The sequence below is a fragment of the Ceratosolen solmsi genome, unplaced genomic scaffold (assembly GCF_000503995.2).
Source record: "Ceratosolen solmsi marchali unplaced genomic scaffold, CerSol_1.0 scaffold31, whole genome shotgun sequence".
NCBI classification, from domain to species: domain Eukaryota; kingdom Metazoa; phylum Arthropoda; class Insecta; order Hymenoptera; family Agaonidae; genus Ceratosolen; species Ceratosolen solmsi.
In genome coordinates this window covers 1,035,722-1,059,428 of record NW_011948432.1, presented here as the reverse complement: position 1 = coordinate 1,059,428, position 23,707 = coordinate 1,035,722, and the positions used below count along the sequence as shown (strand labels likewise).

At 25.6% G+C, this 23,707-nt stretch overlaps 4 protein-coding genes across 6 annotated transcripts in view; 2 read left to right on the top strand and 2 right to left on the bottom strand.

Annotated features, from left to right (window-relative positions):
* Cdk12 (Cyclin-dependent kinase 12) overlaps window positions 1-626 on the bottom strand; it is a 17,072-nt gene extending 16,446 nt beyond the window's left edge. Inside the window, exon 1 of the mRNA XM_011502170.1 lies at window positions 423-626. The gene's annotated coding sequence lies outside the window, so the exon portion shown is untranslated. The remainder of the gene's footprint in view (window positions 1-422) is intronic.
* A 2,318-nt stretch (window positions 627-2,944) lies between these two features.
* Window positions 2,945-6,439, top strand: LOC105364280 (uncharacterized protein C17orf85). The gene is made up of 9 exons (XM_011502169.1): window positions 2,945-3,055; window positions 3,320-3,453; window positions 3,526-3,689; window positions 3,767-3,912; window positions 4,029-4,376; window positions 4,989-5,395; window positions 5,484-5,636; window positions 5,708-6,048; window positions 6,241-6,439. The coding sequence occupies exons 2-9, from the start codon at window positions 3,325-3,327 to the stop codon at window positions 6,386-6,388; spliced, it is 1,836 nt and encodes a 611-aa protein (XP_011500471.1). The 5' UTR covers window positions 2,945-3,055; window positions 3,320-3,324; the 3' UTR covers window positions 6,389-6,439.
* A 4,945-nt stretch (window positions 6,440-11,384) lies between these two features.
* rl (Mitogen-activated protein kinase rl) lies at window positions 11,385-14,855 on the bottom strand. Of its 3 annotated transcripts, XM_011502167.1 has the most exons (9): window positions 14,309-14,376; window positions 14,060-14,214; window positions 13,250-13,376; window positions 13,062-13,172; window positions 12,726-12,977; window positions 12,485-12,652; window positions 12,204-12,392; window positions 11,993-12,120; window positions 11,385-11,897 (listed from the first exon to the last, which is right to left on the bottom strand). In XM_011502167.1, exons 2-8 carry the CDS (start codon window positions 14,185-14,187, stop codon window positions 11,995-11,997), a joined length of 1,101 nt encoding a protein of 366 aa, XP_011500469.1. In that variant the 5' UTR covers window positions 14,188-14,214; window positions 14,309-14,376; the 3' UTR covers window positions 11,385-11,897; window positions 11,993-11,994. The 3 variants fall into 3 exon arrangements, with proteins under 3 accessions (XP_011500469.1, XP_011500470.1, XP_011500468.1); XM_011502168.1 differs by lacking the exons at window positions 14,060-14,214; window positions 14,309-14,376 and adding an exon at window positions 14,764-14,855; XM_011502166.1 differs by lacking the exon at window positions 14,309-14,376 and having other exon boundaries at window positions 14,060-14,305.
* A 3,952-nt stretch (window positions 14,856-18,807) lies between these two features.
* Rpb11 (DNA-directed RNA polymerase II subunit RPB11) lies at window positions 18,808-23,108 on the top strand. The gene is made up of 4 exons (XM_011502300.1): window positions 18,808-18,994; window positions 19,177-19,266; window positions 19,387-19,561; window positions 23,085-23,108. Exons 1-4 carry the CDS (start codon window positions 18,942-18,944, stop codon window positions 23,106-23,108), a joined length of 342 nt encoding a protein of 113 aa, XP_011500602.1. The 5' UTR covers window positions 18,808-18,941.
* Window positions 23,109-23,707: the final 599 nt, after the last annotated feature.

Sequence of the window (23,707 nt, the reverse complement as noted above, 5' to 3'; positions counted from 1 at the left end):
TATCATACTATCAATGCGAACCAAATCGACATATAAGCATGCACGAGGGAATGTGTGCGTGTACACGCGCACTCACACAGGCGAGTTGGCGCGTCCACGTATACATGATCATCGAAATTGCGCCGCTGTGCAGGAGTTGCAAGGGAGACCGGCACGGGGCACATCGAAGCGAACGAAGCGACGAAGACGAAGTTTCCGTAGCCGCTGATCGTATAATAGACCTTTCGAGTTGTTGCTCTGCCTCGTTGTTCTCCTAGAGAGGATCGCGACGGCCGCCATTGCTCCCCAACACGTACCGTAATTTATTATGTAGGTGTGCGGTGAGAAATGATAGCAAGACACGAGGCGTAATATGATTTTCGGCTTTAACGATGAGGCAAGATATGGCCATATATATATATATGCGTACTCGGATGACTTACGTGCAAGCCTCGAATTGTGATAACGTGGTGGTGTTCCTGGCGTTTCTTGGCATCGAAGAAGCCCTGAGAAAATTTTCTCTCGACGACAATTTGCCTCTTCCTTAACTCTTTTTGTTCCTCACTCCCGATGTAACGTCGCACTTGGAACTGAGCGTAGTCGTTGTTACAAGCAATAGTTTCTCTCCTCTATGTTCGTTTTTTTTTTTCTCTCTACACTGCGTCTCGGTTGGATTACGTGGGCACCGAGGCAATTTTCCCCCTCGAAAAAATCTATTATTTCCTTGAGGATATTGCTTGCTCTCTTTTTCTCCGTCAATTCGTATTAGATATCTGGTGCCGATCGAATGTGAATTATCCCGGGAGTTTTTCTCTCTCTCGCGAAGACGATGTCGTGGCGCGTAGAAGAAAATGTCTTTAATGGCGCGACGCGCGAACGCCCATACGTTTAGGGCTATCTGATTACGAGCGTCGATGCATCATTTATCATAACGATCCCTTTGGATTATTTTTCTGGCTTTAAAATATCTCTCGGCTCGTGTGTGCATTTAGAGTGAAGGCCAGCTTCATAGGGTTACGGTAGCCATTAAGTTAACAGTGAATATGTATATTGAAGAGTGAGATAGAGAGCGCGAGAAGCGCGCGCGTATCTATAGTCATTCGTTGCGCTCGTTGCCGTGACGTAACGCGGAATGACGATGCCTGCTTGCCAACACAAGTAAAACCGCAGGAAGCCGAGGAAAGTGCGGTGTCGTCCGGGCGACGCTGCTGACACCTATTCGACCGACTCCCGGTGGGGATGGGACTTCGCCAATCAGCGGTCATTCCTGGCTCCGGGACTGGGTGCGTTCGATTGCTAAACGAATTGCGACCGTCATTAACCGTAATTCGCTATGACTCTGCATCACGGACATCAGAATTCCCGTGCTCGCTTAACAGCTCGTTTCTTCTGCAATGTGCTCTCGTAATTTCTCTCACGGCTTTATGTTTCTCTCGAGATACCCACGGATTTGGCAATTATGCTGTTTGGAGTGAAAATTATAGATAGCGCGTGCAGCAAGTAAGACGAAATGCTGGTCTGCGCGTTTGAAATTTTGTTGAATCAAAGCCGAAATAAATTTTTGGACGGCGGACATGGAGTTTGCCTAATTATTTTATTGGTTTGTCATATTGTCAGAAATGTTGTCATTGACGTTTTCTTTCTTTCTTTTTCTTTCTTTTCAGCCGCGCAGTACAACCGGCTTTTAATAGAAAATTCAATTTCTTAACATTAGTATTTACTTCCTCATTTTCGCTTTATATTTAATTGATGATTAAACTTGATAATAAGTAGGAATAAATTTAAAATAAATCTTCTACTTAGAATTAAAGGAATTATTAGATAATTATGTGTTTGACACGCCGAATGTAGCTCGCATCGTTGTATATTAGAAACTATTCTTTATATATATATATATATATATATATATATTAAATATTAATTTAAATAATGCAAAAGAGCTTATTATGCATTTTAATAGAGTACTGAAGATATCTTAACATTTTAACTTAAAAACAGGAAACTTCAAATAATATGGAAACATTTTAGATTTGAAAAGTAATACATATAAGTTGCCCTATATGTATTCTACGACTATTATTGCGAGAATACCTATCTATGTCAAAAAAAAAAAAAAACTTTTTATTTCTTGTAAAGTTTAGTTAATAATGCTATTAGACGATGAATTAAATTCATAAGTTTATTTAAAAGGATATATCGTACGATTTCTTTTGAAATTTGTTATGATTTAAGCCTCATCTATTTTTGTTTAAAACAATATTATATACATTTCAGGTAATGTATTAATAAATAAAAAGTTGCGATTTCGATAAGATTTTTTTGAGATTTTATTCCAATAAAAATGTTGGGATAATCAGTTCGCTTGATTTCATTTGTTTAAATTTTTATTTGATATCGTAGGCTATACTTATGATATACGTTATAAATCATTAGCAAAGTATAAAAAATTTTATAACAATCATTAATATATATTTCATTGATTTTTGAAGTTCAAAACCGCAAAAAAAAGAGAAAAAAATATTCGTAATGAGCTTCTTTATTAAATATTACAATAATATTTCAGTTATATATTTAAATTTCTTTTCAGTTAGTTATTTCAATGTAATTGTCTATTGCAATAAAATAATTCTGTCAAATGCCTTTATTACCTACTATCATTAATATTCTTTATCTATAAATATTCTTTTACAATACACTTCTGAATTCCCTTAAGGAAATGATAAAGGAAATTTACGTCTAATTACGTAAATTTTTGCCGAGCTTCCTTACGAATAATACTAAAGTAATTACGCGTATCGTTAAAAAAAATTTACTTAATAATGAAAATTATTAATAATCATGTCGGAACTAATAGATGAAGAAATGCGGCAGAAAAATCAAGGATGAATAATAAATAAAATTGGCGCCGTTAGTAGGGACATCTGTGTTCAATTACATGAAAAACAAAACAACCCAATAGGAAGAGCAGTGATCGTTGTTCGACTACAAACTGTCGCGAGTAGCGATCACGTAAATCGAATCCTTCGTCAGAGACTTGATGGTGGAAACTACAAGTTTTCTCGAAATACAAGCTCAAGTAACTATCTCTCTTCATAAAAGTAATAGTAAACAACATGGGTTAATATTGTCATATACATTAAAATGATATGAATACATTTGCACCGTTAATATTTATGTATATTTTACATTATGTTTTTTAATTTTCCTTATTCTAATATTTTGTACATATTTTCATTCTATACTAAGCTCTGAACATACGATATTAAACAAACAATCGATTGTAGCACTACGCTATTTTTTGCGCGTTAAAAATTACTAATTTTCAGAGTTTTTTTTTTAGTAACAATGGAGACAGAAGAGCCTATGGATATTGATACAGCAGGAGATTTTGACAAATTTGATGATTTACTGGAAGAGGGAGAATATAGAGAGTCTAATCACATTAATAGAAAAGTACTACCCAGTGTGGTTTTGGTATGTTGTTAGAAGAATTGTTTATATCTTATTCAAACTTATTTTACATTTTTTTTTTATCTAATATTGTAGGTGCCAGAGATTAGGTATGAAAATAAAGCTGGTGCATTTGTAACTGGTATTGACACATTCAGTAATGAAGTAAAAATAAAAATGGAAGATCGGGCAAAAAGATTTGGCTTAGTGAAAGAAACTGAAAAAGTTATTCCGAAAGAGTCAGAAAATTTATACGGAAGGTATATTTATAAATTTCAAACTAATAATATAGTTATTAATATTACAAATACCAAATCTTCATGCTGTTTGTTTATAGTTTTGGTATCAATGAAGAAAATATACAAAACTTTAGATTGAATGTTATACATATGAGGGGTACTGAAGATATGAACACAAAAGATATTTTCAAATACTTCGAAGATTATGTACCAGCCTCCATCGAATGGATAAACGATATATCATGTATGATCATAAAAATTTAAATATTATTTAATAGTATACAAATGGAAATATAATTATTATTTTATACTCTACTCACAATAATAACAATACTTAATTTAAATATTAAAATTATGTAGGTAATGTCGTATGGCTTGATAAACCATCAGCTGCTAGAGCGATATTGGGTCTATCCAAACAAATAATAGGTGTCAAAAAAGAATCCAATTATAGGATACATTCGGATGATTCTAATGAAGATTCCACAGATGATAAATTTATAAATGGTAAACGTTATAAAGATGAAAATGCTGTTCATGTAAAAGATATAAGATGTCCTCTACCACCAGGTATATGGAGAAAAGGAACTAATTATATAGATTCTAGAAATATCTTTTTAAGGTTTGCTACAAGATTTGATAAAAAACAAATTCATGATGAGCAGATGAATGAAATTTACAACAAAGATAGAAATCTACATCATGGAGGTAATTTTGTAGTATTCGTATTTTATTAGAAGAAAAGAACCATTTACAGTAACGTTTTCTTTTTCATTACAAGATTAATAATTTTTTTAATATGAAGAAATAAGTAATTTCTAAACTATTATTTTATAAATGTTCACATTCTATAGTGTAGTGAATTTTTATAGAGTACATTTAAAAATTAAAACAATATTAGGTATTTAATATATATATATATATTTGCATCGTATTCAACAGTAACTTTAATTGAAGATGAAGATTTTTTTTTATAACTATAAAAAAAAAAAAAAAAAATGATAATTCTAGTTTATGGAGTTATCTGAATATTTGAATAATATGCTTTGAAGAGCTTTAAATCAAATGCTTCATTCCCTGTTTTACAGCACTAGCAATATAAAAAAATAATCAAAAGTTGTTAAACTAAACTTAAAATTTATTTATATGTAAATTTTGAATAAATCTGTCAAAAAATTACATTATAATATTAATAATGCATACACGAACTAAAATAAAATAAAGTATTATTATTTATAAAAAAAAGCTTTATATAACAGAAATTTGAATTTGAATAAATTATTATCCAATATCAATACTATTATATAAACAATATTATAGGTTTAAGAGGAATATTAGCTTCATCTAGAAAACGCGTTTATAAACAATTAAAAGAATCTTCACCTAAATTGAAAGAAGAATCAAGTACAAATGGAATAGCTGCTAAAAATCCATGGGGTTCTCTCTCTAAGAATTGGGGAGTTACTGATTTTGTCGAGGATGACTATTTACCTAAAACAACTACTGAAGCAGTTTCTAATGTAAAGGAAAGATTAGGTTTTAAAACCCATGAAAAAGAATTTCCAGAAGAGAATTCAAATATTATTGAACTTTCCGATGAAAGCCAATCTGAAACATCAAGTGAAGAAGAAAATTGGTGTAAAAGAAGTAAAATGCCAAGAATGCGAATGCATGCAGATGACGAAGAAGAAAAAATTCAGAAACGAAAAGGGAAAATTAGAAATATGGTTTGTAAATTAAATATTTAATTATTCAAGTTAGTTTCGCCTCTGATTTCAAATAAATAATCATAAATTTATACAAAATTTTTAAAAGATAAATCATAGTGGAAAAATAATGGATAATGATTTACGAGGAAAATTAACTGCAAAAAGAAGATTACCACCTGTATACCACGAAGCAATTCAAGTTGTAGTTACAAACCCTAAAGCAGTTCAAAGTAACTTTACTAATGTTAATTTAACCGAGGTAGATTTAAACGAATACATTACCCGCTTACAATTTAAATAAAAAGTTATTAATTTTTTTAATTAATGCAGGATGAAGATGAAGATGTTCATGAAGTGGTTGTACAGCAAGAGAATGATGGTAATGAGGAAGAAGAGGGTGAAATTATTGATGATTCTGGAAGTGATAGTAAAGAAGAATATGAAGAAGAGGAAGAAGAGGAAATAGAGGAAATAGAAGTTGGAGATGATTCAGCATCTGAATCCGTTCATGTTAGTAGTGATAGTAGTGTTTCTGAAAAAGAAGTTCAAGGTCCAAAAGGAAGTGTTATTAAAGTTGTTCAACATAGACCCAAGTTAGCATCAACTGTATCTACTGTATGGTCACGATTAAATCATTCCAAAATCGATAGAAATGATAACTCACAAGAAAGGTATGATCTTTATATATGTATAGTTTAATATTCAATATTTTGTTTGAAGTATATTAGACACAGTAATTTTTTTTTTTTTTTTTTTTTCATTTTTAATACCAACAAAATTCTTAATCACTGCAAAATAATGAAATTACTGTATTTAGTATATATTATAATGCTTAATAATATGGTCATTTTTTGTTTTTGTAGATATTACTCAAAAACAGATTTGAGGTTCACCTTGAAGAAAAATGACTTACGATCACGTATTGGCAATCACCATATGACAGGTCGGTCACCTCTTAGAATAGAATTGAGGAATGATAAGTATGCTGGTAGACTGAATGATTCTGAATAATTATGAATAAGAAAATATTTGATAAAGATTTTCTAAATTTATGATAATCATCATGTTACCTGATCAAATAATTAATACAATTTATTAAAGGCTTTTGTAGTCTTTTAACTTATTTACACTTAATTTAAAATTATTTTTAATCAAGAATCTTCCTAAAACTGGTAACAGTGAAATTTTTGTTAAAATAATTTTTTTAATACTTTATTACGTCATAATGAGCGCCAGATACAATAACAATGAAAAACTATAATATTACATGTTTTGTCACACATATACACAAGTCAATTAGATACATAAAACTGTTTTAGATAAATTTTCATAATTTTAATTATAACTATTTTTTATAAATTAAATGAGAGCAAAATAAAACGTGCATACATATATCATTCATTATCTTTTCCTATTCGCATTTCATAATTTAATTTGAATATGTTTGAAGTGTATTGTTTGATATTAATGTTATTTTACTGATACATAGTAAAGAAATAAAATTATTAAAATGTTAATTATTAGGTACTACAAAACATGTAGTAAAAGCATTGTGTATGTACATATATACATATATATTTATGTAAAAAATAAATAGGTACATATTGCATATTGTAAACATCAATGATGATATCGATTTATGTTTGTATCTTTCTTTCTCTACCTGTATCTTTGCAACAATTCGTAAGTAAATTTACTAATAAAGATTTTTATAATGATATTTTAGAAGAATGTTATTTAAATTGTTTCATTTTTTAATAATAGACTTGTAAAAGCAAAACATTATTTTTAACAAAGATTTATGAAGAAATTTTTTAGCAATTAAATTTAATACAATAAAATTTTTTCATTTTAATAATTTGGGAGCATATTTACAATAGTCTTTTTTTAAATTAAAAATTTTTATTTGAAATTTAACTTTTTATAAAAATCAAATAATGTTGCTTTAAAATAAAATTATTGTTTCAAGCTATTGTTTACGTTACACTATGTTATATATATATAAATATATATATATTTGAATCAGTTGCTTTACATTATATCTGAAAATTCATAAGTAAGACATCTACTGTCTATTAGAATTTGTCACTATAAGCACTAATATAATGTTAATTATCATAATGGTCCTGCTAAAGTGTAATTGATAAATTTTAAAAACTCGATTTTACAGTATAAGATCTCAACAATGATTTTTAATTTTGACTTAATAATAAGCCTATGTTGATAATAATATTTCTTGAAACTATTTAACAGTCTTATATTTGCATAATGTAAGCTAATTAATAATGTAAACTTCGATTGAATCTGAAGTTAAGCGATTTTAAGATTTTTCAAATATTATTACATCGAAAAAAATTTTCAAGGCAAAAAATATTGATTTAGTCTTGATAAAATTCGTATACTTTTCTGTTGCGTTTGAATGAAGAAATATAAATTATTTTGTTTATTTATTATTAATATAACAGATAACATAATAATAACAAATGATTATACTCCTGTATTAAATGTTTACATATTTTCTATTTTTGACATACATTTTTGTAAGTTTGAAACTAAATTGTTGTTGCAATGTTCAAACAATGAGAAAATCAGTTAAATTCATAATTTTATAACATAGTAAAGTATGTATCAAAATATAATCATTGTATATAAATTGCATTAAATTTAAATAAAATCAAATCAAATTATTAAAATCCAATTATTGTATATAAATTGCAATTAAATTCATGATTAAAATTTTATACAAATGTATTTTCTAATTTCACTGATGAGGTCTCTGGCATTTGTCTACTACTCGCTCGCTTTTTTTCTCTTAAAAGTATTGTTTACATATTTATGGAACAATTAAATGAAACGCAACAAAATATCAGTCTTGTCTGTCAATATACAATGTATCTCTTGATTATTTTTCTACTTTTAAAATGATGTGTATTTTATTTAATATTTCGTTCAAATTTTGTTGAGGCCGTATACCTAAATACGTTTATTAATATCTAATATAATGAAATGCGAATATTTTTTCAAATCTGCAGTATATAACATTGACAATCAATAGACGAAATATTAGAAATATTTAATATTCATGTTTTAAGAATTAGTAACAATCGATACACATATGTAACATTAAGTATATTAGGCCTTATTACTTTATTATACTAATGTGCCTGGCTAACTATAATTCGAGTAATTGTTACCACATTGAATTACAATATAATTAAATCTTTATTTTTGTTAATGTGGGAAAAAAATTATTAATTTTATCATAATTTGAGCTTCAGCTCTTACGCAAAATGAAATTACAATTAAATTACAATGTTTTAAAAAATTTAATTTCAACTTTTCAAAACACTTTGGAGAATGATAAAATAGACCAAATAACATAAAGAATCTTAATAGTTATTAATACTTTTACAAATAATAAAATTCTATTTAAATAAATTGGAGCAATAAGTTTAGGGCGTTTAACGACCTAAATAATAGACTTACTGTAAACGTATTCTAATAACTTTCCAAATATAAATAGTACATTTAGATAATAACTCGAATACGACATGAAAGCTTTTTAAAGTGACATAGATAATACTTTAAAGACAATAATTATAAATTTTATTTTATACGATGATTATGAATTTCTCATCAAGGTGGCATATTTTCATCAGTTTTATTGTTTTATAATATATTATATCACGTACAAATATTAAGATACATTTTATTGTAATAAAAATATCATGGCTTAAAAAAAAACAAACAAAAAAAAAAAACAATATATTTTAGAACATAACCATTTTATTTAAAAATGATGTATTTTTTCTTGTATTTTAATGTACTTTAGGTTAAAAAATTTTCAATGAAAAAGAGCGAACGTATTTGTAAAGGGATGCATGCTAGTTCATAGCAATAAATTCTAAATATTTAAATTTATTATCTGCTTCATTTATGCGTATTTTTAAAATCGAACAATTATTACTACAATACTCGGAGAATAATATTATTATAGATTATGTCATACAGTGAAATATATATATATATATAAAGACAAAAGAAACTAATTTAACGCACAATAATATTGTGTATTTTATATCAATATCGCGTTTATATCGTACTTTAATATTTGATGAAGTTTTATCTTTTATGGTTATCTTATTGCATGAGGATTTATTCAATATTCTTATGCTTAGTGCATTTGAGTATACATTTTGTCTTAAGGGTAATATGAGAACTGTTTATACTATTAAATCATTATTTTTGTTGATAAATATTTCGTCTTTTAATTTCAGAAAAATATGTTTCTTCATAGTAATTGTAAAAAATATTAAAATATATTGATTCATTAGAGTAGATATACTGGTACCCGATATTCGATGTTTTATCTACTTTTATCACGTAGTACTAATCATTTTGAAATTTCACATACGTCGGAGAAAAACTGTATTCTATTGATTCGAATTCGGTCGATAAATTTGAAAAATTTATGAAATATAAGAAGGTATTACATTATCAATTGGCAAGTTGTAATGTATTTCTACAAATTTAAATTATTACGTGATGAATTTTATTGATGCAATATAGCCACCATTGATAATTATAACACTGTATTTTAACAAAACACAGAAATGTAGTCATATACTTATCGCATTATTTAAATTTTTCATTCGCATATTATATGAACGATTTTGAATTTATAATTTTAATTTACTTAAATAAAGAAACAAAAAAATCATATGATCGTATAATTTGGCATTAAAAATGTTCCATAATATAAATATTTATTTTATTTTATCATTTAAATTTAACTTTGTTCTTTATTTTGTTTTAATAATAATATTGACTTGAAAATGAAAAATATTCTTATAAATAATTACAATCATATAATAGTTTTCTCAAATTTGTAATAAAGAGTATTTCACATTTCCTGTGCCTACAGAAATGTTTTTATATAAATTATTTTATTATTAGCTTGAATAACAGTACAATTTTGTTTAAAATAAGCTCTTATTTATTTAAAGCTTTCAAGCTCACTTTAACTTCATTATTTAAATAAATAAGATTAAATGGAACATTTTAAGTGATCGTATAGCATTACTTTTCATGGAATTGTTTTTGTTTTATTTAAATAATGTATTTATACTGAAATAATATATTCATTATAAATATCCTAATTGAGTACGATTTAAATTATTTATACTTAATACCATGTGAACATATATATACATAATTTCAGAACAGATACTTAGAGTACAAAATTAATCTTTACTATTAACATAAAACTAATAGTATTTTATGCTTCGAACATACACAGCAATGGCAGTATCAGTGTAGTAATACAAAAATCATTAGCATAAAATTTAGTTTAGACCTTTACATAAGTTTCGTGAATAATAAAAGATACTGTATTGATAAAAAAATTAAATACTTTTATTGCGTTTCTACTTCAACCAAATAACAAAATAAAAATTTAAATTAAATAAAAAATTTTTATATTATAAATACAATATAAAAATATTTTTACTATTAGATTTAAAATAGAATAGCTCTGATCTGAATATAAACCTGAAACAAAAACTAATTAACGAGTTTGGCATATACAATTGATAAAAATATATATTATATATATATATATATATATATATATATATATAGTTTATAATTAACTGTTATACTATGAATTATAATTATATCAATTTTTTTTATAAATTTTTTTACAAATAATTTAGAGTAAAATTAATTAATTTTTTCATTATAATATTTTAATGTTACAAAAATTAGATTTAGAATTTTTAAAATAAAAATATTGTCTTTATGTTTAAGTGCAATATTTACACCTCTATAATTAGATGTTTTTATTAGTAAATAATTTTTAATAATTTCTCTATTTAATAATCATACAAACTTATTAATTAAGACATCACATTATCTTAAAATACTAAATTAAGATTAAATTGATATATTCTATTAATATAATCATATACAAAAAGACAAAATATTTTTGTTGTAAATTACAGTGAGAGCTTTTTTTGTTGATTTTTGTAATGTCAAAGTATAAAATAATTATTAAATTAACTTTACTATACAAGATCAGAAATATCTGGTTAAACAAAAATGTTACTTTACTTCTAATAAAAACGTAGTACTATTTTCGGTTTAACTTACAACTTTATGCATATGATTTCTACACTAATTATGTCATTGCTCAGTACTTAAATCACAGAAAGTGTATGACGGCATTTCAATGTATTTCTTGTATTTAAGGTAAGTATGTGTAATTGGATTAAATAAAATTGTTTGCGTATAAACTAAAATATATACTTGCTAAAACAATAAAATCACTGTATTTTGGTAGACTCGAACGTTTATAATCACAGAAAAGTAATCGTATTAATTACACTTCTGAAGCTTGTACTAGATATTTCGTTATCTTCCATAATTCTCTCATATTCATTTCTTTATACCACAGTAGTGCTATTTAACAAGTTTACCATTATCTAATGCATTTGCCCATTTTGTATCTCTTTCAGTCGTCCTAAAATGTTAATGTTTTTAAGAAATGAAAGAATCATTTGTAGAATTATATAACTGCATAATATAATTTTATATTATTGTTTTTTTGCTATTTACCATTATATAGCATTCTCTTGGCGATTCTTTTGAAAAAGTAAAGTTTCCTCAAAAATGTACTGCTTTAATGTTTCCTTTGGAAGATCATCTAGTTCCATATCAAATTTAAATGGTTCTTCTGCAACGGGCTGTATTAAAACAATTTGATTACTATTACATGCATATATACTCATAAATATAGTAAAAATATTAATTTAAAATATTAATATACTTCGTCTGCTGGGTCATAATACTGTTCCAAATATGGATGAGCCAATGCATCCTCAACTACAATACGTTTATTAGGATTGAAAGTTAGTAATTTATCTAATAAATCAAGTGCTTTAAGATCTGCATTCGGGAATAATGTTATCCATGGAACCTTTGGTTTATGTGGTAAAGATTGCAAATAACTGCGTGCCTGTAATTATGAAATAAATTTATCATTTGTAAGATAATTTTGTAAGATAAAATTGAAGAAATATAAGAATATATGCTAAAATTATGTAATACCTTTTTATTGTAAATGCATTCAAGATCCTCTGGCGAAGGTGATCCAAGAGTACCAAGAATATGATTAAGTTGATCTAGATAATGTTTGCCAGGGAAAATGGCTCGTCGAGACAACATCTCTGCAAGAATACAACCCACTGACCAAATATCTATAGATTTTGTATAACCCTATAAATAATTATGCAATTAATTTTACTAATGAATTATAGTTTCAGAGAATTTTTTAAAGCGCACGACGTACCTTAGAGTTTAACATAATTTCAGGTGCTCTGTACCATCTTGTTGCTACATATTCTGTAAGAGAACCATCATGATTATGAGCTGGATCAGCAACTCTTGCCAGACCAAAATCACAAATTTTAAGGTCACATGTGGTATTCAAAAGTAGATTACTAGGTTTCAGATCTCTATGTAACACATTTGCTGAATGTATATATTTCAGTCCTCGAAGAATTTGATAAAGAAAGTAACATATGTGATCGTTACTAATAGCCTATTATATTGAAAAATATATGACTAAATAAACATTGTTTTTAAGTTAGGAAATAAATTCAGATGTGATGTTTATTTTATTTACCTGAGTTTTTAGTAATTTATAAAGATCAGTTTCCATCAAACATTGAACAATATATACATCTTTCATTTGACTTATAGTTGTTGCTCTTAATATATCCCTTATATCTATTATCTATAGCAATTAATAATAAGTATTTAAAGCTAAAATTAATTATATTATTTAAAATTAATTTAAAAAGTATAAATTACATTTTCATGCTTAAACCTAGTAAGAATTTTTATTTCTCTCAATGTCCTTTGGCTATATGTTTGATGTTGGAATGGGGAAATTTTCTTAATCGCTACTTTTGTATCCGTTACGTTGTCATATGCAGAGCTGTAAACAATAAATTTCTCAATAAAAACATCATAACAATATACTATTAATATATATTTAAAATATATTAATCAATAGAATAAAACAAAAATATGTTTCATAAAATGATACCAAAGTACACATTTCCATTTGCTTTCATACAATATTCCCAACATTATATTTCTTGAATTTTATACATTAATCAAATGATAAAATTTTCAACTAAATCGAGAACTACGGATAAATTTCTTTAATAAATTATATTTTAAGGCAATTCAATATAAAAAGTAATATTATCAGAATTTCAATAATTATAATATTAACAAGTCATAAATTAATGAAGCTTATACTCTGTTAGCTTATAGTTTATGTAGAAAAGAAGGGCGTGACAATTCATAAAAGCTAGTTCTGAATTAAAGTAAATATTTTTTCTATCACCTTTCTAAAAAGTCATGTCACCCCTATAATTAAAATCGATCAATTTTATATTCATCCTTTAAAGTGCGACATCGTGTACATAGAAAGAGCATTTTACCAAGCTCCTTTGATGCGATGTGACTAACATTTAATTTTTTTATTTATTTATTTTCTATCATTTTCTACAACGCCATTCAAGAATTTGATATAAAAATCGTCATTCGTGTAGGCATACAAAAAAATGAATGGCATGAGACAACGGAGTAGAGAAGAAATAACATACTCACACAACCATACCATAGGCACCTTCTCCCATGTATGCCAGATTTGTGTAGCGCGGCCCAACTTCAAATATCTGGCCACGGACAATTTCCGCTTTCGGGATCGAGTTTGATGCACTAGCTTCGCCCGCCATTTTTACGAGGACAAGGACAAGGACAAGGACAAGGACAAGGACAAGGACGAAGACGAGTACGAGGATAAAGTCGGCAATAACGATAAGAGTGACAGTGACAACGGCGGCAGCAACGGACAAGGACAAGGACAAGGACAAGGACGAAGACGAGTACGAGGATAAAGTCGGCAATAACGATAAGAGTGACAGTGACAACGACGACGACGACGACGCCGACGACGACGACGACGACGACGACGAAGTTGACGAGAGCAAAGATCACAACGCAACGATGTCAACCACAGACGGCGACCACCTCAAGACCGGGTTTCTACACTACACGTATACTAAAACTTATATTATACGCGTATATATATTTCTGTGTGTGTGCGTGTGTGTGTGTACTATTGTACGTCGTATTTGCAAATTTATACGCGCGCGCGTGAGTGCTTGCGTATTCAAGCGTGTACATGTGTATACTCAGAATGAAAAATGTGTATGCGTACCTATTGTATCTATACTTAAAGTCTAAGAATTGCAGAGCGCGCGAAAATAAAGATAACCGAGAAAAAATAATAATAGTATAAAAGCACTTGCTCTGATAAAATATCGTATGACGACGAGGAGGACGAGAGTAGGCGCGCTACTCGCGGTTGTTCTTCGCGTCTTTCTTTTCTTGCGCGGACTATTCGCTATCAGCTTATCTCCGCAATAGGTGTACGTTGGTGGCTCAGTGTACCTACACATAGAACTAATCAAATATGCGTTAATTTCTAATCTCTAGATCTTCATATTGGTTTCATGGCTATGGTTCCGTTTCTAACCATAGAGCGGCGCTGATCACTTCATTACGTATACCAAATTACGCACACCAAGGCGTTTCTACGGTTTGCGTATCGAGGACACCGTATACTCTCTCTCTCTCTCTCTCTCTCTCTCTCTCTCTCTCTCTCTCTCTCTCTCTCTCTCTCTCTCTCTATCTCTCTCTCTCTCTCTCTCTCCCTCTTTCTTCCACTATCCCGCTCTCCCTCTCTTTCCATCACGATATATATATATATATATATAAACTATCTAAATATAAATATATCATTGTAGCTATTTAGCGGCAGATAAATAATCCAAATGCAAAAAGTGTTAAAATTATTTAATATTATATAATGTGTTTAATACAATTGTAAGGAAATAAGGAATAATAAACAAATAAATTGAAAGAGAGTAGAGAAATTAATAGATTGATTTCAATATATTTGAATTTATAACTCCCTTTTTCCTGCACAATCGTACATAGCAGATGTTAATTTATCGTTTTAAATAATTTTAATACTAATAACTACATTAACATTATTTCTTCGCTGCAATATGCTTAAAGTAATATATTTATAATTAGATCATTTATTGAAATCACTATTTATTCTGAATATTCCTTAAAAAATTTATTTAAAAACCTTTTCATAATTTCAATATTTTATTTCTCAATTCAATCGTTCATGTTCATCTGCGTGTATTAAATACAAATATGAATATGCCGTAGTTGCCTTTTTAGTTTCAAGTGTTCACCTTTAAAAAGTATGTATTTTAGAAAATTAACCTATAGTTTAAACTTTTATAGTATTGTATACAAATTTTCGGCAATAATTATATATTATCATTTATTTTTATTAGACATTATTACATTTACGCATTACATAAATTAGAATAGAATAATGTACTCAAAAAAATAAGATTCCAACTTTTAAAATTCTTACGTAAATCATTAGTTTAAATTATTCTATTTATTAAAATTATTAAAATTAAATTCCTCTTTTATTATTTATGACAAAATTTTAATAACAATTAACGATTATTTTAACAATTAACGTATATAAAAATAAAATAATATAATTATGTATAAAAATGTATTTGTTAACATAAATAAAAATATTTTTTATGTTTCTCAATTGTGTATAAACTATTATTCAATTATAATATTTTTTAAATCTTAATATTAAATTAATATTTAAACTTATTAATAAGTATTTTATTGTTATACTTTTAAAAAATTTATTTTTAATATCAATTATAATTATAGTAGCCTATTAGTATATTTTATTTTCATTTCTAGAGTATTAAAACCATGTGGCGACCAATAATCAAACGGTAAATAATTACTTTTCCTTTACTTTTCAATTTTTATACTTGGTTTGTGATTACAACTTTAATGGTTTAGTTAATAATATAGTAGGTAATTTTTATCCGAATGACTTCGAGCCATCAAAAATTCAATTTATAATAAGCTTATAAAAATCATTATATAGAAATTGTGCGTAGTAGTATTATATGTATACGTAGAAAAATTGTAGAAAAATGTTGCACAGTCCTCTTATTATTTACTGATCATAGCTTAAAATAAGTCTTAAAACAATTATATGTACAATAAAATATACATTTTATTTTTAAAATATTTATATACCTTTACGATTTTAAAAATTAAAAATATATGTTAATGTTTTTTAATGTTAATTATTTTAAAATATTTTAATTACATACGAAAATTTACTTATTATGTTTCTTATGCTACGTATAAAAATATTATAGTAGTCTGAAATAATTAAACTTATTACACAATTATATGCACAAATATAAACTTATAACAAATATATGAAGAAATTTTTTTTTTTTATAATAAAAATACTATTAATTGACTATTATAATTTCAAATAAAATGTATTTATATTAATTGTACGATTTATAATTATATATCATGACGTATGTGATTATGCACAATGACGCATGTTACTATGTATAATGTAGTTTATACTTATGTATTATCATGTATTATCAATTGTATGTTTAAAAATGAAATTTTATTCATGATATTATTTATTACAAAATACAGTTTTTTAATTTAATGAAATTCATTTGAAGTTTAAACTTGAAACAATAGCTTAAACTTTCCTGTAATTCGTTTTCGGATTTCAATTCCTTTTGCAAAACAAAAATAAAATGATACGTTTTACAAAATAGCATATATAATTAATTTAGATTTGCTGAAATTACAGAAATTTTATTAAAGTAGAATAAAATATATTTAAATATAAACAAAGGAAAGTAAATATATAACCACTAATAAGTTAATGTTGGACTGAAATTATTTGGAGAATTATTAATGTATATTTTTGTAGCGTATATACATTTTAATTTATTACGCATGAAAATAATAGGCAATTTATATAAACGAATTATTGAGTCGTTATTTACTCTTGTAATAATAAAAAAATAATGCGAAACTTTTACATAGAAATATAAATAATTGTATATAAATAGCTTGTAAAATATATTGAAAAAGACATGAATTCAAAAAATGGCTTAGTCAGACTATATAAAAACTCTATAATACATTTGATATTTTGAAAAAAATTAAATGTTTAATACTAAAGTAAATATTGAAGTCCTAATGAATGTAATTACAATTGGGATATAAATAACTTGTATAGGAATAGTATGCGCAATTTCATATCACCAAAATGAAGAAATAAACAATTTTAAGAACAGAAAAACAAACGTTAACTATTAATATTAAATTATATTCAAGATATTAAATGTAGAAAATAAAATAAGAAGCTAACATAACGTTAAAAATTTTAAGCTCTGTACGTAAAATTCAAATAAGACTTCCTTTACATGAAAAAAAAAAAAAGAAAACTGCATTTAATATAGTTTTAACATAGATGCTATTTATCTTTATCTTTATTACTATTTTAATAAACTATCTAAATGGTGCCAACCCGATCCCATTTAAATTGATTATGAAGGAAATGTGTTCGAAATTAAATAATAATGTTAATACATATTTTGCTTTGTGTTATGTTTAATAATCCATCGACGAAAAGTAAAAGAAATTAATAGATTAACATCAAAATAAATGGTAGATTTTTGTTATAAGGTAACAGATAAAAAAAAAAAATTAAATTGGTTTACTTTTGAAACTTTCAACGAAATTACTTATTTCATAATTAGAATTTATAATTAAAACGGGAATTATATGAATTTAAAATGAATATAAGTGATAATGATTTAAATGAAATAATCGAAAAATTATGATTATTTTATTTAATTTAAAAATATATATTTTAGATACATATTTATTTATTTAAAAAAATTATACACACTTATGCGCATATATGTACAAATGTGTACATGATGTGTGCATGCATGCATGCATGCATGTATATAATGTATATAAATAAAGTATTGTAATTGTTCAATATAATTGATTGACAAAGAGCATGAGCTGCTAAGAATTTATATGATTCAAATTTATTTTATTGGTTCAATAAAAATACAACTCGAAAGAATAATTCGTTGAAAATGATAATTTTATTAAAGTTTTGTATATTTCTTACATACTTTTACAGCAATACATTTTTATTTTGGTAAATTGCATAAGAGCGTATCTTTTATAATTAATCATAATAAAACAAAGTTATCAAAATATTTGAAGCGTATTTTTCTTTTATAGCTTTCAAATTTTATCTGCGCATTATCCATTTTTATTTTACAGGAGAGATAAGTTACATTTATCCCGCTTTGCATTAATGGAAGAAATTGGTTCACATTTCTACGGATGTGGGCGCTGATGTATTGTACTAACAATAGAGATTTTTTGGATTCAAGTCATTCCTTGCAAAAAGAAATTCAAATACATAAAAATAGAATAACTAAATAAACAATAGTATTTAAAATTTTGCATTCTCTACATGCATTTAAAATAATAATTTATTTAGAATAATAGCAATATGAATGCACCACCGACTTTTGAATCATTCTTGCTTTATGAAGGAGAGAAAAAGTAGGTTATGTATTATATGTTTATGATATTAATGAATTGTATAATATATATAAATTTTGAAAAGATAAAGAATAAACAACAAACAGTTTACTCTTGTAAGCTTATAATTATATTTTAGAATAAGTAAATTTATTACAGTTAAGTCGTGTAAGTAATATTTTCATTTTTATTTGAATCAATAGAATTATAAAGGAGCAAGATACTAAAGTTCCTAATGCCGCTATATTTACTGTCAACAAAGAAGATCACACTTTAGGAAATATGATAAGAAAGTAAATCCTTAAAATACTTATTTTAATAATTTATTTGATATAATATTAAGTGATATTCTGTATTTAAAAAAAGTTATATTTAATACAATTCCTTTATTCAAATAATTATGTTGATTATAGTCAACTTTTAAAGGATCCACAAGTATTATTCGCTGGATATAAACTACCTCATCCATTAGAACATAAATTTGTCATTAGAATTCAAACAACATCGGATTATACTCCTCATGAAGCTTTTATGCATGCAATTACAGATCTTATCGCTGAACTGTCGCTTTTCGAAGAAAGATTTAAGGTAATTAATTTAAAACTTTCTAAATCAGTATAATGTAATAAGTATTCATTTAATGTTATGAAATTTTTTAGGAAGCAATAAAGGAAAAGAAAGAAGGTTTAGATTAAATTAATTTATTTATAATAGATTTAACTTTCATCCTATTCAAAAAGAACTTGTATAAAGAAATAAAGTAAATGAACATATTATTTTATATAATAATGTATAATATTATTTAATAATTAATTAATTAATTAATAAAAGTTTTTTATAAATAGTGTTTAAAAATTAAATATATAATTAAAGAATCCTTCATTTTTGTATAAATTAGTATATATATTTATATAAAAAAAAGATATTATATGCCTAATACATAATAACAATAAAATAATGTGCAAACAATCTTACCTATGGTTGTATAAAAAGATAATTCTGTCGTTATTGACCACAATATAATACCTCTTGAATTTAATAAGGTTCTTGCTTTGAATGTTAGATGTCAATTCTGTTTATTTTTAATTTATTAAATTTATTATATTATTACTAAAGTTATAATCAATATCTAATATATTAAATGCACATGTTTATTATCAGCTGAATGTACTATTTTACTCTTTTACTCATAATGTAGAAAAATTCAACTATAAACTGAGTTATTAATAAAAATTGTAGTGAAATAATTCTGTAGTGACATGAAATGTTATTTCAAACAAGACGTTTAGGTATTTCTAAAAATTTAATTAAATACTTTTTCTTATATTAAAGTTTTATTAAAAACAGTTTCTTGCTAATGATATTAGTTTAAATATTACTTATATATTATTAATTATCCCAATAAATGTTTTTAAAACGAATTTACTAAAGTTCTAGTTATAGTTATATATATATATATATATTATATTTAGGTAAATAGAATATATATTAATTAAAGTTGTTATATCTATACGAAATTATTCAGTAAAATAATTTTTGTAAAATCATTATATCTAATTGTATTATTGAAGTGAGAAGCATTGATGTCCAATATAATACGTGTGCCTATTTTTTATTTTTAAGTGAAATAAAGACTAATAGAAAACTATAAAATCATGGCTTGCATGGTATTTATAGAAATCAAAGTATGCAAGACGAATATTTTTGAAAACTAAATAAAAAACTATTTTTAAATATTTTTTTTTATACGTAATAAAAATTTTCCGTTGAAAAATATATTTATATATGAGATAATTAAAAGTTGAAATTATAATTAATTAAATAAATTATAAATGAAATAAATTAAAATTAATAATTAAATACAACAGAAAAATAATGTATAATAATTGATTTATCATATAAATCATATAAATATATATCATATAAATATTAAATATATAATTGATCTTTTACATAAATCGACTTTTGTTATGTGTATAAAATACAGCTTAATTATGACAGATTATAAAAAATCATTAGAAATTAACAACTAATTAAAATTAATTCATGAATAAATGTATTTAAATAATCTTAATATTTTAATTCTCACATATTTAGGTTATTATTTATTTTCACTAATTTTTTTTTAACTTTATAAAATTCACACCAATTATGAATGAAATATTATATAAAAATAAGGTAATAAAATAATTCATTTTATTTAGTATTTACACTGGTTGTTAATAATTTTAATTCGATAAAATAGAAAGATAACTGAAATGTATTTGAATATTTTACATATAGAACTCCGATATATATAATAATTATACGGCTACTTTTTTCAAATACAAAAAGTTAAAAAATCCAGATAGGAACTCAGTTATTTTCAAAGTAATATTCAGTGATACTGTATAATCAAACATGTAAGACTTGTATATTAATATTCTATAATATAAAATCATAATAAATGACTAAATTAGTAATTAATGTCTTTGATAATGCTGTAGGTAGATTAAAATATATAACGGTGAATATGTATTTTGTATTATTCTATAAGAAATTATGCATTTTATCATCTGGAATAAAACGATTAACCTTACAAGTTTCGTGCCTGGGTGCGCGTGTGTTTACGTATATATATATATATATATATATATATATATATATATATATTGACATATATATTGACTGATTGATTGATTGTTTATATACTAAAGAACAGCCTTAAAAGGAGCTAAATTTACAGATAAATACAGTTTAAAATGAAATATTTTAAATTAAATTTTAATTAAAAGAATTAAAATAATTTATAAATTTCCAAAATTTATGAAATTACTACATGAACGTAACAAATATTTTAGCTACTAAAAAAATTAGTATTTTGTTTTTTTTTTAATTCTAATTTAAATTTTTTTTTAACGATAAAATTTCGTTTTGTATTTTATGAATTTAATAAAAGTAATTTGAAAAAAATTATTATAAAAGAAAAAAACTCTTTTTGTTAAATGAAAATCAATGTTCATCAATGTTCAAATTCAAATCAATGTTCAATGTTGTATGTCATAAATTGTATTTGAAAATATTTTTATATCAATGATATGATTAATGAATGTACTGAATATAAAATTATTTAGAATTGTTATTTTAAAGACGATAAATTTTTATTTAAAATATAAAAAAATAATGTTATAATGTAATGACATTGTTGTTATTGATTTATATTTTTTAATTTAGTGATAACATACAATTCTTTTTGAAGAATGGTTTTATATTTTTGTTATTACTCGTCTACTTATAAAACTAACATTTATAGATTTTTCAATTTTTAATTTTTCTGTAAGCTTTCTTACTAATATTGAATTGATTTAATTTGATTTCTATTTTTATTACATTGAATTACGAATGATAATTGTGTGCTATTTAAATAATTTAATTATATTACGCTTGATTAAGCTTTTCATGTAATGATGTTAATATTTACTTATTTTTTACAGACTTTTAATTTTTTTTATTTATAATCATTCTTGTAAGCATTTATGTTTTACATTTTTCTATTTATTAATCTTTTGTATTACATTTTACACTCTACAATTTTCCCTTTTCATTCGGTGTTATTTGATTGTCTTCGATAATATATATCTTCAAGGAAGACGAAACGCTTGATGAATAAAGTAAAAGAGATGAAAATGAGAAGGAGAAAGAGGATGAGGATATAGTGATATGAAGATTGAGAGAGAGAGAGAGAGAGAGAGAGAGAGAGAGTTAGAGAAAGATACCGTGCAATACCACTAGTCAGCATTCTGTATTATTCCTCTATCCTTTTTTAGCCCTCTTTTTGGCTCCTTTAGCATCTCTTGTTTTCTTCGGGCTCGGGTCACAGCTCCTCTCGTCTTTCATTTTCAACGTTTCGCTTCGCTCGCGCCTTCTGCAATCGTCAAGATATCGCCAGTTCGCATCACTGCCGTTTTTCCAGCTATCAAGATCACTCCAAGTCTACAACAAACTACGTGCACCACCGTCATTGACCTTTGTATACCAACAAATGCAGCAAACGTTCGACTGCTTGTCTGCCACTTGATTCGATTTTTACGATTGAGACCATTATTTATTGCTTGTACGTTCGTGTTTTCAGGGAGATATTTTGGAAAATGCATGAAATTGCTACGGTAAATCAGTCAAAAGTTCATGCGCGTCGACCGCCTTGTATTATAATCTGTCTAGCAGTTACATTTGTTTGTTGGGAGCTTCGTAAGAAACAGATTTTTAAGATATAACGAAGATTGCTTTTGAATTTGGAAGCTCGAAGTTTTAGATGTCACTTTAGAGAATGAGATTACTTTAGAGCCATATATTTCGGTGTCAGCGTTTAAAGATTCGTGTATATAAGGGATGTCTGAATACAACCACTTGAATAATATTCCATTTGCTTTAGTAATCTTCACAATTCTTCACATTTTATTTAAAATTTTACTCAAATTTTTTGTGTTAAAATGGAAACTAAAAATATTTATTGCCTTAGACAATTTAAGTGCACAATAATTTTAGTCTCACGTGATTATGAAATGGTTTCAATTACAAAAGAGTATAAAAGTAATGTTCGTCCATTTTAAGCTTAAATTATAATATGACACAATGATTTACTATAATTTCTGACACAAAATTGCATCCATACAAATATTATTTTAGTAACATTATATGTTCAATCGCAATCTCTCTTTCTATACTTACAATCCTATTTTCTATATTACAAAGACT